This window comes from Anas platyrhynchos, chromosome 1, assembly GCF_047663525.1.
Source record: "Anas platyrhynchos isolate ZD024472 breed Pekin duck chromosome 1, IASCAAS_PekinDuck_T2T, whole genome shotgun sequence".
NCBI lineage: Eukaryota > Metazoa > Chordata > Aves > Anseriformes > Anatidae > Anas > Anas platyrhynchos.
Genome location: NC_092587.1, coordinates 54,774,576 through 54,787,499, shown reverse-complemented (window position 1 = coordinate 54,787,499; position 12,924 = coordinate 54,774,576). Strand labels below are relative to the sequence as shown.

Below are 12,924 nucleotides of genomic sequence, written 5' to 3'. Positions count from 1 at the left end.
TGAGCTGGTGCTCTACACGGAGGTTTATTAGATGGCGGAGGAAGAAGATCCCCGGCTGAATGCACTCCAGTTCCTATCCTTCATCTTCTAAAGCTTGCCTTTTTTCTTCCCGTACTTCTCCTCCAACGCTTTCTGCAAGTTGAGATTTAGGGCATTTTTCTGATGCCATTTCCCTGTAAAGAAGTTCATAGAAAATCATCAGCCTCACTTCTAAAACTATTATCCCTCAGGGATTTTTCTAGCTGTACAGCTCCTCTCCTGTGAAAACGCCAAGTTGTAGCACCTCCTCCTCCCCCCGCTTTGTCCAGATTCATCCGTTATCCTTGGCAGAAGCAGCATCTTTCTCAGGAATTCAGCAATATACTTTTCCCAGCAGATGCCATACCTAGCTCATCAGTCCTCCTTCCATGCCAATTTTTGGGATCCCTGATCGCCTTCTGAATTACATCGGGGGTGTAGGAATCTTTCATCAAGCTCCTGGTCTCCAGTGGGCCACCTGAAAGGAAGAGGGAATGAGAAAATGCATGCAGAAATCACCCTACTGCAGTCCTGGAACTGAAGCAGGGAGCACCACCAGCAATTTCAAGGGCACGGGAAAAGTCATGCGTTGACCGCGATACCTTTGATCAGGTGTGTGGCTAGGTGCTGAATAATAGCTTCATCATCACCCAGGAGGGAGCTCGTTTGCCAATTTATCTGCTTTTCATTCCCAAGCATGAGACATACGTAAAGGGTACAGCAAGGGTATCACCTTTATTTGTGTCCCAGTGCCCTTCCTTTATTCATGTGCTCACTTGATGCCCCCTTGAATCTCCTCATCCATCTGAGTAACCTCCTACTCAACAGTACGGCTCCACAAGAAGCACCATCTTACCACTCCAGGCCTTCTTGAACTTCTTCTCTGCCATGATACTTACAATTAGCTCCCAGCTGGGACTTTTCTGTTTATTCCCTCTTGACTTCTAGCCATTTTGGGGGGGGGGGGCTTTATTTTCATCTCTCATCCTTTTCTCCTCACCTTCCTTTTTATTGTACCTTCTCCTTGATAATAATGATTTTGAGCTCCCTGGGTTAAGATGTCCCTCTTTTCTGTGTGACAAAGACCAGGACAACGCAATCTTCAATGCCTGATAGAGGTTTGGGAAGAAATTTGAGAGGCCCGCATCTCTAAATGGCTTAACGAGAAATAATGCCAGTATTGGACCTGGGGGTAATTTGGGACTGGCTATGACAGGGGACACTGAATTCCAAATGGTGTCTATTTAGACAGCTCTGCACATGGAGGATAGGGGTCACGATACACCTTTGCTTTTCATGTTTCAGAGAAAATAGTGAAAGAAGAGAAGAGAAAGGGATAGCACATGTAGGAAGGGAGGCTCTGGCTTTCACCTCCTCGAACACCACAGCCTGGGAGCGACTGTGGATGGAGGAGTAAGAAGAGAAGTGAGGGTAACCCACAGTCAGAGCTCTATCCAAGCTAAGGTGGCTGCTGGGAGCCCAGGCACAGCACAGATAGAACCATCTTGAAGGTCAGGTACAGGCACGTGCATCCCCTCACCTTGGAAGATGTTTGACCTCAGGTTAAAACCCAGCTCATTGTAATCAGCAAATGTCGAAGACTCCAGGGGGTTTTTTAGCATCTCGGTGCGGTCGCTGAGTCTTTTCTGTCCTATGATTAGCGCTGCCTTGCACAGAGCCCGCCGTTCCTGAAAACATGAACAAGAAGGAACCACTCTCATTCAGTGCTCTCCGAGTGCAGCAAACTGCTGGTATTTCCATCCCTGCAGAGACCTTTGAGCTACGACTAGCCCCTGGGGACTGGGTCTGTCCTTGAGTCTCCCCCAGCAGGTCCTGCAGTCATTCTTATTGTGTAGAACAACTGGGACTGGTAAAAAAGGGTGCAAATCAGAAAGGGACGATGGTGTCGTGCCCTGGATTAGGTCCAGGTTGCACATTTTGCCTCGCTGAGCTAGACTCTGCCTAGCTACAGGAACCTTACAAAAGGAAGGGGGATGGAAAATCAAACTGAAAAGAGATGGGAAAGGCTGTCTGTGGGCTAATATCCCACCCATTCAGCCCCCCGCTACACCATGAAAACATCCTTCAATCTGCCACAAAGGAGACGTGAAACAGCTTCCTCCAATACCTCTTCACTGCTGGCAAGTTCATCTGCACTGGAAAATTTATATTTGCTGTTTTCATGGATCAAGCTGTTTCTCTTCTGCAGAAGCAGCTTCCACTCTGCTTTCATATCTGGCCCGAGTGATGATAAGGACCCTTTGGTAATCAATCTGCTGGAGGTCTCCTTGGCTTTTTCACAGCTAGCTTTGGTGGTCTTCTGGGGAGATCCAGGCACTCTAGTGCCCGGCATTTGGTGCTGGCTCGCTACTGGTTCTGTGGCATTTGAAATGGGTTTGGTGTCCTCCGACTCCCTCTGCCTGGGTATTGCACACAGGCAGTTAGTGCTGGTCCTCCTTGCTGGCTCATGCCCTGCTTTGGGGTCTTTGGTGGCAGAGCCATCTTCTCTTTCCTCTTCAAGTTTTCTTGAATGATGGCCCTGAGCGGGGGGAGTTTTGGCATGGAGATTCTGTTTGCTCTGTCTTTTCGTCTGGATACACTTTGCGGAAAGAGATGCCCGGCATTTAATAGATGTGGAGGTCTTTGCTGTTCCCTGAGCTGCTGGGCTCTTGCAGGTCTTCCAAGAGGCTCTGCTGGAGCTCCTTTGGGATGTTCTCTGTCTGCTGGGACATAAGCCTGCTGGAAGATGCTCCTTTTTTTCTTCCTCGGGTTTCACTTAAAGACAAAAAGAACAGCTCAATGATTTCGATACTGTCTGGATGATTGATAGGCGGTACCTTCAACGGAGCTGGGAACAACCAGACAGGTCACTGTGTTGTTGGCAGACAACAAAAGAAGAATTAAAGTCTCAAAGTGGGAAAGAAAGCAGTAAAGAACAACAACCCTGTAGCTTTATGCCATATTTCCTATAGGACCAGATGAAAGTTCCTAAGCAGTCTTACATGCCTCTGCCACATGAACAGGCACAGAAATGTGCAAGTAAAAATTTTGTGGTCAAACATGCACACAAAGGTCTGTGTTTTCCTGTGTGTGGGTGGCCCCTCCAACCCCTGAGCATCGTCACACTCATGAAGATGCAATTAGAGCCTCTGTGGCTCGCTGCTATTTGCTGGTGAGTTTACAGAATTGGTGCTGGCTCCCTGCAGTTGTGCAGCGAGGTGGTGAGACAGGTCCTCCAGTGGGGGCAAAACACACCCAAGGGGATTTTAACCCATCGGCTCTCTCAGGAAGGAGGGAGGGAACCACCCACTGCATCACAAGCTGTACTGCAAAGCAAGCTCTGAAGGAGGGACAGCTTCTCTGCCATCCTGCTTACCTGCTGTATTGCTGGCCAGCACAGGGTCACTTTCTGCCACATCAGGTGCGGGGGATGGTGGGACCTCTAGCACCCCCTTGGAAGAGAAACAAATGCTGTGTCAGGCCCAGAGAAGCGAATGAAGGGGACAGTGGCCTTGCTCACCTGCTCATCTTTCTATTGACATAGACTTTTCTCAAGCAAATAAACCTCCCCAGGTCGTGGCAGAGCTTTCCGTGCCTGACTGGATGGTCGGTCCTACAACTCATGATCTTCAACACCACAGTGAAAACATCGTAATTTATTCTGAGGCATCCAGAGATGTCAGGTCTGTCAGGAGATGGGCTGAGGAAGGGGTTTCTTCCCTAATTCTGGCCCAGACTCTTCCCTGGTTTGCTTTGCTATTCCGGCTGATGAGGTGATCTGAAACACAGCCTCTGAAACCTGCCTCCTCCACTAGGAGGGAGCTCATGCGTTTCCTGCACAGGGAAGGACAGTGTAACCCTCAGCTGGGCACGCTGCTGGTCTGTTCCTCATCCTCACGCGGCCCTGCAGGCTGAGCCCAAGTGAAACCTGTGGCAGGTTCAAGCCACGACACGTGCTGGTGAATGTGTTACTTGTGAGCCCGCTGGCACCAGCAGCAACACAAATGTGATCTGGATCAGGTAGGGAAATACGTCTACATCTGTCATATTAGCTCAGCCTATGATTTATGTGCTTAGGTTCTGCTCTGAAGGCTGGTTATTGGAATACAGACATCAGCTGAGGGGGCAGGGAGCCTACAGCTTCAAAGTTAGCTCGTGAGAACCAACAGGGCTGATTTAAGCCAGCAGCTTGTTTTACACCATCTTTGCAGTCCGCTGTTGGACTCCTCCCTTCCCATCTCAATGCCCATCTCTCAATATAGAAGAATTTCTGCGTACAGAGGCAACGTGCTCATTTCCCAAATCCCATTCAATGACAACCTTCATTTCCCCAATTCATGCTGGACAAAATGACGCTGAAGTCCTGCCACTGTCCCTACTTTCTAGGTTGTAATTGGATTTGATGTTATTGCTAGTGCTTATTGTTCATTTCACTTTTCAGCCAGCCAAAGTTCCACCCTGAGATGCCTGGATCTTAATACAAAGAAGGACTCAAAGATCTTTGTACCATCCTCCTGGGTAACAAACGCTGTAGAACAATGCCTACTTACTCCTTTGTTAAGCCAATTCTGTAAGGGACAACATATGACACACCAGAAATGACATTATCTTGATCAAACAGCTAAAAACGATTAAACTTGATACCTCTTTCTGAAAAACACCACCAACAAAGTGTTTCTACAGCCCTAGCACTCTTGACTTTCCTGACAACCAGCCACGGAGGAGAGACAGGTGTACAGATTAGTATGCCACAGGCACCAGATGCGATCAATAATGGTCTCATATGCCTTCCACATCTGATGGGACCTCCAAAATATATGAATATTTCAATGACTTTCCAGATCTGAGAAGCCCCTTTGGGTTAAAATGAAATGGATTGGGTTAAAATGAAATTTTCTCTTTTTTTCTTTCATATAGAAAAGATCCAGGATTCAGCGTGAGCCTCTTCCATAACCACCTCTCTCACCTGCTCCATGGCCCCTGACGCGATGCCACAGTGATTCTTACAAGCAGACAGGTCCTGCTGAAGTCCAGGAACGGAGGTGGTGTGAAGGCTGAACGGCAGGGACAGTTGCTAGGGAACATCCCTCCCTCTATGAGCTATAGTCACCATGGGAACCAGAAGAAACATGGCAGAGATCAGGGTCATCCTTCATCAAAAAAAGAAAAAAAAAAAAAAAAAAAGAAAAAAAGAAACAGGAAAGAGAGTAAAAGGCTCACATCTCATGAAGTGCCTGTGTCCATAAGTCCTCATCACATGTGTATGAGTTCTCGGACACTTCCATAACACAACGATAATCAACAAGACTGCATTTCAACAGAATGGGACCTCCTAGCATCTGCAAATGTTTCACATTCTCTCATTGACCCCCATCAGAGGTGCACCCATTTTCCACAACAGAAAACGGAGATGGTTGGCTGAACCAAAGCCTGGCCCTCCTGCGTTCAGCACCCAGTGCTGTGTTTTAGCTCCAGACTTTTCATCTGTTGCACCGTACCATGAACCTGAGCTCTCACCAAGGGAAGTGTGCAACTCTCCCTCATCCTGCAAAACTGTTTCCCCCACCCAGTACAAAGAGGTCACGGGAAGCTGAGAATAATTAGAGGTGTTCATAAACGCATCATCTTTGAAGTAAATTTTATTTCATTGTGAGAAAGTGTAAGAAGTGATAAAAATTATTCTTAGAAAAATTGCCAAAATACAAATCAGCATGATTTTTCTTTATTTCCACTTCCCCCCTAGCCTGGGCTGGAGATAGCTGCTGGATCTCGCTGCCCAAGAAACAAGGCTCCCTCTAGGCCTTGTTGCGCTTCATCTCAGAGACCTTGTACTCAGGTGGGGCACGGTGGAACCACTCCGACCAAGAACCATCATAAATGGACACGTCAGGCTTGCCGCACAGGTAGGCAGCCAAGGCAATGTGACACGCCGTGACGCCTTTACGGCACGTGATCGTCAGCGGCTTTGAGAGATCCACTTTCTTCTCGCGGAACATCTGTTGAATCTCCTCGACACTCTTCTCGTGGCCAGTTTCTGTTAGGAATGATTGGAAGGGTATGTTCACAGCACCGGGGATGTGACCAGATTCCAGCCCTGCAAGAGGGAACAAGAAAAGAAAGTTTTAGCAGGGAGATATTAATGAAGGTGATGAAAGACACCTACAAAAAGAGATACTGCAGAGACATCGCCGCAGACACTCCCAGTCTCTCCAGGATACTCATTTGTTTCAGGATACGACGATGATGCAAAGCAACAGGGGGCTAAAAAGAGGAGGACAATGATTATTCAACTTTGCTAAAGTCAAAACTTCCAGGATTTTTAAGCAAGCTATTACCGCCCCGAAAGCAATAGGAGGTAGGAATCCGAAGGCTTTGGCAGCCCTGGATGTGACAAGAATCAAAGAGCCACCACAGGACGGATCCTAGCAAAGGCATTAAGGGGATCTGTGTGAAGAGAAATATAGCAGCGTGTTTCTGACCTTACCCACCTATGCCAGCAGCGTGTAGTGACAGCTTTCAGAAGCAAGAGCTGTGGCTTGTAGGTGAAATTTGTGAAAGTAGCTTTCTGTTCACAGCTCATTCCTGTGCCACATTAAAACCACGCTTCAGGAAAGTACAGCGACCTTAACGTCATGCGCATTACTGCTGAGGCAGCCACACCAGGGCAATAGGGTCAGGGGAGTGAGAATTTAGATTCTGTAACACTTCTTATCCACTCCAGGGATAAACTCAGCATGGGTCCTGTTTTTCTACCGGTACAGCTGACCACTTCAGCTAAGTTGAAAGTTACATCTCACGAACAAGGTCTCTAGAGAGATGCAGATATAAAGATACGATGAATGAGACTTTCATCACATCCTTGAAATTCAATCTCTGTCACTACAGGCTTAATTGAAATCCATTACACTCAACTGGAGTTTTTCCACTGACTTTGATAGGCTTTAGATCGAGCCCCATCGGAGCAGGAAATATTAAATATTACATTGAAAATGCATTTCAGGGAACGGCTCTTTGCTAGGTTTGAATTTCTAACAAGTCAGCCCTAGGAAAGTTACAGAAACGGTAATGTTTCATTTATAGCTTTCCAATTCCCTCAGTCATCAGGGTAGCTGATCCCAAGAGATGGGGAAAGATCGGGGCAGGAAGCCTTTGTCAGGGCCAAATGATTAAAGTAACACTTGGTCAGAGATTGGCATCGTCGTGATGATAATGCAGTTTCATAGCTCATGCAGAGTGATGTCATGATGTGATGAGACATGCCACGAGGGGAAAACAGGATTTCAGGGGGGTGCTGAGGAGGGGATTTTTGCTCAACTGGGCAAAAGTGACATGCAAAGCTGCCCCTAGTCTGCTTCACAAAATCCTTCTCTGTTTGAGACGGATTATCTTTGTCTCTTAATTCATCCTGAGTGGAGGGGGACACTGGGGAAGTCTACTGAGCGCAAGAAGTCCTGGGGGCTGAACAAGAGGAGCCAGCTCTTGCTCGAAGAAGCTTGCCAGGTCGCTGATTCAATTCTTAGCTGTTCCAGGCCCCATGGTCACGATTGTCCACAATACTCAGCTTTGTATCCCTCCATGTTCTACACTTACCACCCTTAAATGAATCTTTAATTAGGAGAAGAACAGCCTCGGAAAAGAACAGTCTCATTTGAGTATTTTGGTTTTCACCTAGAGCGAGATTTCCTTGCTCCAGACATTCTGAAGTTTGTCAGAGAGACCAGTGCTCAAGACAGGGAATTCTGTAGAAACAGCATTTACTCATGTATGTGGGTGTTGAGCGGAAAGAACTAGCTGACACTGCACAACCACAGCTCCTTGGACTGCCTAAGACGTGCTCGTGAGTGGCTGAGGAAGTTTTATCAGCACTAGAAGGCAAAGCTGGACAGAGCAGGATCTGAAGAAGAGAAGATACATCCACTTGAGCCTCAGATGACACAAAGCCATACTCCACACCAGAATCATGCAGTCACCCTTGTAACTCAAGGAAGGGACCCTACGATCACAGAGTTTGACCCCCAGCTACTACAAGAATTACTTTATAGGTTCCCTTGTCTACTAGATAAGAAAGTGTCATTTCCTAGCATCTCGACTGATAAACAGGAGGTTAATAACTGCTGCTGTCAAGGCCAAGCTACATCTGAGGTTCTTGCCATCCTCTTCTGTTGCTTTTGAGCGTGGGTCAAAGTTCAAATGGATTAAATCTACTTTGTGGCTGCTTCCAATAGCTGGAAGGAAGTAAACAGACACAACATCCAGGCATGAATGTTCCCTTTCTTCTTATCTGGCAAATCAATTCTGTTGTCAAAGAAACAGAGTCCTTAGCTGCAGTGCAAGTTTATCAAGGTATTTAATTCAATATCACCCTCAATTCAAATACTTTTTCTTGAAAAGTCTTTGGAAAGCCTTCCAATCTATTGATGTTATGCTAATAGATCAAAATCACATGGGTTATGTTGTACCTCCTATCCTAAATTAAAAACACAGCTTTGCTAGTGTCTCGGTCCTATAAAACCATGCTCTGACGTGATCTACTTAGTAAATGTCTTGCTTCGTGGAGTTGCAATGTCACAATTGATTTTTGACACGTATTTGGGATAGAGATCTTCTGCCTCACAGATCTGAGCACACAGATAGCTTTTGGTTACACTCCCTGTTTAGAAATGATCATTTCCTTCTCTTTCCCCTTCCTGTTGCTACACCTCACTCTGTAAGACTTTATCCCCAGGAAAAACAAAAAGCCAGCAGCACTGACTCGCTGCAATTCGGAGGCTGCACACGATCTTTCATCCAGAACCCCTGCTAACTCCATAGCGACCTTATTCATTCCTGCTCTCCTTGTTCGCTTTTTACACTTTGTTCCAGCAGTTTTTGTTATTTGTTTTAATTTCCTTTGCCAAATCTCACTCAGCTGGGCTTCTGGCAATCCTCCCTCACACTCTGTAACCTGTAATATGTTATCTTCTTCACTGTTTAATCCCCTTTTCCACATCTGTTAGGTTCTCTGCTTAAACATCTTTTTTTTTTTTTTCATTGGCTATTTGTCTAGCTAAGACTACAGTTTCTTTTCTCCAGCCTTTCCCTTTGTGACAAAAGCTCCAAATGGAATTTCTTAAGGGCAAAAAGATAAAAGATGTGCCTTGTTCACATTTAACTCCCTGTGGTCTTGGAGTTTGCTGACTGCAAATAGCGGTTCTCTCCCAAATCCTCCTCTGTTGCCTTTTTTCCCTCTCTCTTTCATTAAAACTGTATGTCTTCAAGCAGACCATTAAAGATCTCATCTGACCTACTGTGAACTCATTGGAAGAACACTTTAAGCTCCATCCAGGCCTGACAGATCTTCATTTTCAGATCAATAAGCCTTTGCCACCAATGTCAAAATACTGCGTGTGTATGTGGCCAGAAGAGTCAACTCTAAGAACTGGCACGACCTCCAGCCTGGCATCTTCTGTTTGTCAACCTTGTCACAAAGATGGACAGCTCTGACTGTAAGCTCCCGAGGGATGAAACAGACTTTGAAAGTCACACTCTCTATGTTGTGCCTTGAGTATTACTTCACGGACAACATACAGGCAGTCTGCTCCAAGCTGCAGACTCCACTTAGAGGAAGGAGCAGCGACATTTCATTCTCCCTCCTGCTGCTACTGATCATTCAAGCTGAGCAAAAGCTTTTTGTGTGGAGCTGGTCACAATAAGAGCTCGGAAGATGGGAGCAAGGGAGACAGGGACTACCCAAGGTCTGAGAATGAGAAATAAAAATGGCTGGATGTTCATTAAGCAGCTTAGGGTTTACTTTCTTTTTTAGAGAACAGATTTTGTTGTCTGGCAAGTTTCCCTTCTTTTTATATACTTCTGTTCAGCCACAATTCCTGTTCCTCATTTCTTTTTGTGAAAAATACTCTGAGAGAATCAGCACTGGCAACCACCTTGCAATTATTTTTATCATCTGTCCCTGGATGGCCTCTGTTCAGGCTGGTTCCCCAGACCTGTACCCTGCAGCACCTGTGTGAATATGCTGGTTTGGCTGCTGCTGAAAACAGCTCATGAGCCAAGCTAGTCCTGAGTTGCCAGCTCCTCCAGGGACACAGCACTCTGGAGGGATAACTTTACCCACTCTGTGCACAGGTCAGGGATGCACACCAAGCACTACCATCAGAGCTTCTTTTTCATCCAAAGACATAACTGTATTTTAGACCTCTGAGACCCAGCGTGAAGACACCACATCTGCCTTTCTCCACCCTGTCAACGTGTGTAGATATCTACCAGCAACTGAAAATGAAGTATGTATCGTGACTTGTATTAAATATTACAAGATCTAAGTCACCAGCAAGGTGACTGCTGCATAAAAATAAAGCAGGGGCAGCTAATTCCTACCATAAGGAGCTGAAAAACTAAGCAGACAAAAGCATCAGCTGAAATTAGCCTCTTCTGGTGATGGAGTTCATGGAACTGGAGAGATTAATGGACTTAATTAAGAAGTCAAGAGCTGAGGCAATAATTAAACTGAAATCACCTGAGAACATATTAAGTTCCTTAACCTCAAGACCATTCTTCTTTTCTAAATTGCAGGCTATGTTTCTCCTCCCTGATGGAATGACCCCTGTAATTAATCAGCATTGATTTCAAATTGTTCTTTTAGGTGTAAGCACTGCCTTTTACCCACCACTGGCTGTAGCACAGCTATTGGCTGGCCTGGCTCAGAAAGCTGTCGAGCTCTTGCAGAACGAGCAGCTGCAGCTGGAGTGCTTACCCTGCTGGATCTGCTGTGGGAAGCAAAACTGGACCACCACAAATAAACTGTTCCATGCTGACTCATTTCAAAGGAGAAATCTGTTTTCAAGATGATGTCAGGGGCTGCGGTATTTGTCACCCGGTGATAACTCCACTTTGGAAAAGAGAATGTGAAATCCGTCAGCTCTATCAGCAAGGAGGGCTTTATTCATGTCTTAAGATTAAAATTCCACCTTCACTTTGATGGGCTGCAATAGGGGAAGAAACAGAACGAGTGATAAGCCTAACTCCGCTCTCTCCCTGCAACAATATCTGCTATCACTCTCATCCACTCCCACCTTCTGCAGCATCAAGCACAGGTCAAGTATTTAGGGTGCACCACAGACACATAGGCAAACCACGTGCACGAAGCCATTACAGCCAAACAGTCCTGAGGTTTGGCAGGGGGAATTTATTTCAGGATTGGTTTCTCAGAGCTTGGGGCGCAGTGTCCCACTTGATGGCTGTGAAGCAGCACGCACATAATGAAACGTTCAGGACAGAGTAACAGCGCACCTGCAACGCAGAGGCACAGCACAGCCCCAGGACCACAGAAACCTGCTGCACACCCACTCTGATGGAACGGATCATAACTCAAGACAAGCCTGTTATTGAGTTTTTCATATTGTTTTTAAATGTCCAAATTTTTAAAGCCATTTCTGATACCGATTTGGAGGGGAAGACATTCTGCAATATACCAAAGCTTAAATTACACACTATGGGCCTCCTTTAGCAACCAACTTGAATTTCATTTGAATCACATTCCCGTACCAGCTGTCCCCACTGCATGTGTATTTCTCCCACCTCTGTTGTTTGCATATCCAGCATGGGACTGAGGTAACTAAATCAATTTTTATTCCTTTTACGTGCAAGAAGAGACAGGGTGACAGCACAAACGTTTGGGAAAGGTTTGGGGCTTTCCTTATTTAAGCCTGCTTGATTTACGGCAGAGAGCAAATGACCTTTGATCAGGACCAGCAAGTTCTCTATTTGTTGGGAACCAGAGCAAAAAGGCAAATGTTTCTTGGGTTACAGCACTATGTAAAACAACCTCGGCTTTTGCTGGTGTGTTCATTTCTGTGAGAGGTGCCTGTATTAATACCGCTTGTATGTGCCTGTTACTATTAGACTGGGCCCTAAAGAACCCCCTGGAAGCTCTCATATCCCATGTTTGCATTCTGTCTGATTAAATTCTGTAGGATGTGGGACAGAGGATCCTGGAGCCAACTGACTGCAGGCCTCCAGGTGTTCCTGCTCCTTTGTCTGCTATTTTCTCCTGCAGCTTTACAATGAATTACACAAAAAGCATCCCATGAGGGCGCTGGGATCCAACTGCTCAGCTGCATATGCCTTAAGGTAAATCCATGAGTTAGGCTGATGCATGCCCACTGGCTGCAAGGTGTTATTATGCTCGGACTATCAACACTCATCCTACTCCAGCGCAGGGGTCGGGTGCTGTTCCCCCTTCTTTACCTTGGTCCAGCTCAGTCCCCCGAAACCGGCCCTCGGGGCGGGAATCCACCACCTGGAACCGCTTGGACCCCACGTTCTCCATCATCTCCTCGAAGGTCTTCAGCAGGCTCTTGTCCAGCTTGGCCTTAAAGACCGCCGGTGTGGGCTGGCTGACCTCCGCCGTCACGGGGTGGCCCTCCTTCACCCAATTCTTGAAGCCACCATTCAGCACCGACACCTGCCGGTGCCCGAAGACCCGAAACATCCACCAGGCACGGGGGGCGTAGAAAGTGCCCAGCTTATCCCCGTCGTACACCACGACGTGGGTGTCGTTGCTGATCCCCAGCTGCCCCACGTAGTCGGCGAAGCCAGCCTCGCTGGGCAGCATGAAGTCGTACGGGGACGACTTGTCCCGGCACTCCTCGATGTCAAAGAAAGACGCCCCGGGGATGTGGCTCTCCCTGAACTCCTGCCGAGCGTTTCGCTCCTGCGGAGGGTACCAGGAGGCATCGAGCACCCGCAAGCCGGCCCCGACCCGCCCGGCTTTCACGGCCTCGGCCAGCCATTTGGAGGACACCAGCGCCTTGCCCAGCACCTGCGCCGCCATCTCGGAAGCCAGAGAGACCCGAGGCGGTGGCGGAGCCGGGACACGGCCAATCAGCCCGTACGGGCGGGGCAGGCCGGTGC

At 47.2% G+C, this 12,924-nt stretch overlaps 2 protein-coding genes across 2 annotated transcripts; both read right to left on the bottom strand.

Moving 5' to 3' along the window:
* CIMIP4 (ciliary microtubule inner protein 4) lies at nucleotides 1-5,130 on the bottom strand. Its single transcript, XM_005016018.6, has 6 exons — nucleotides 4,985-5,130; nucleotides 3,395-3,470; nucleotides 2,147-2,793; nucleotides 1,559-1,706; nucleotides 386-496; nucleotides 1-173 (listed from the first exon to the last, which is right to left on the bottom strand). Exons 1-6 carry the CDS (start codon nucleotides 4,991-4,993, stop codon nucleotides 88-90), a joined length of 1,077 nt encoding a protein of 358 aa, XP_005016075.3. The 5' UTR covers nucleotides 4,994-5,130; the 3' UTR covers nucleotides 1-87.
* A 509-nt stretch (nucleotides 5,131-5,639) lies between these two features.
* Nucleotides 5,640-12,844, bottom strand: TST (thiosulfate sulfurtransferase). The gene is made up of 2 exons (XM_027450201.3): nucleotides 12,259-12,844; nucleotides 5,640-6,112 (listed from the first exon to the last, which is right to left on the bottom strand). Exons 1-2 carry the CDS (start codon nucleotides 12,842-12,844, stop codon nucleotides 5,814-5,816), a joined length of 885 nt encoding a protein of 294 aa, XP_027306002.1. The 3' UTR covers nucleotides 5,640-5,813.
* Between the last annotated feature and the right edge of the window lie 80 nt (nucleotides 12,845-12,924).

Excerpts from the sequence above, each read along its gene's own strand:
- CIMIP4 (XM_005016018.6), bottom strand. Across the intron at positions 1,707-2,146 it reads AACTTGCCAGCAGTGAAGAG|GAACGGCGGGCTCTGTGCAA; the intron begins GTATTGGAGGAA and ends TCATGTTTTCAG. Across the intron at positions 174-385 it reads AAGGAGGACTGATGAGCTAG|GGAAATGGCATCAGAAAAAT; the intron begins GTATGGCATCTG and ends ACTTCTTTACAG.
- TST (XM_027450201.3), bottom strand. The coding sequence starts at position 12,844 with ATGGCGGCGCAGGTGCTGGGCAAGGCGCTGGTGTCCTCCAAATGGCTG. Across the intron at positions 6,113-12,258 it reads GGGGACTGAGCTGGACCAAG|GGCTGGAATCTGGTCACATC; the intron begins GTAAAGAAGGGG and ends TCCCTCTTGCAG.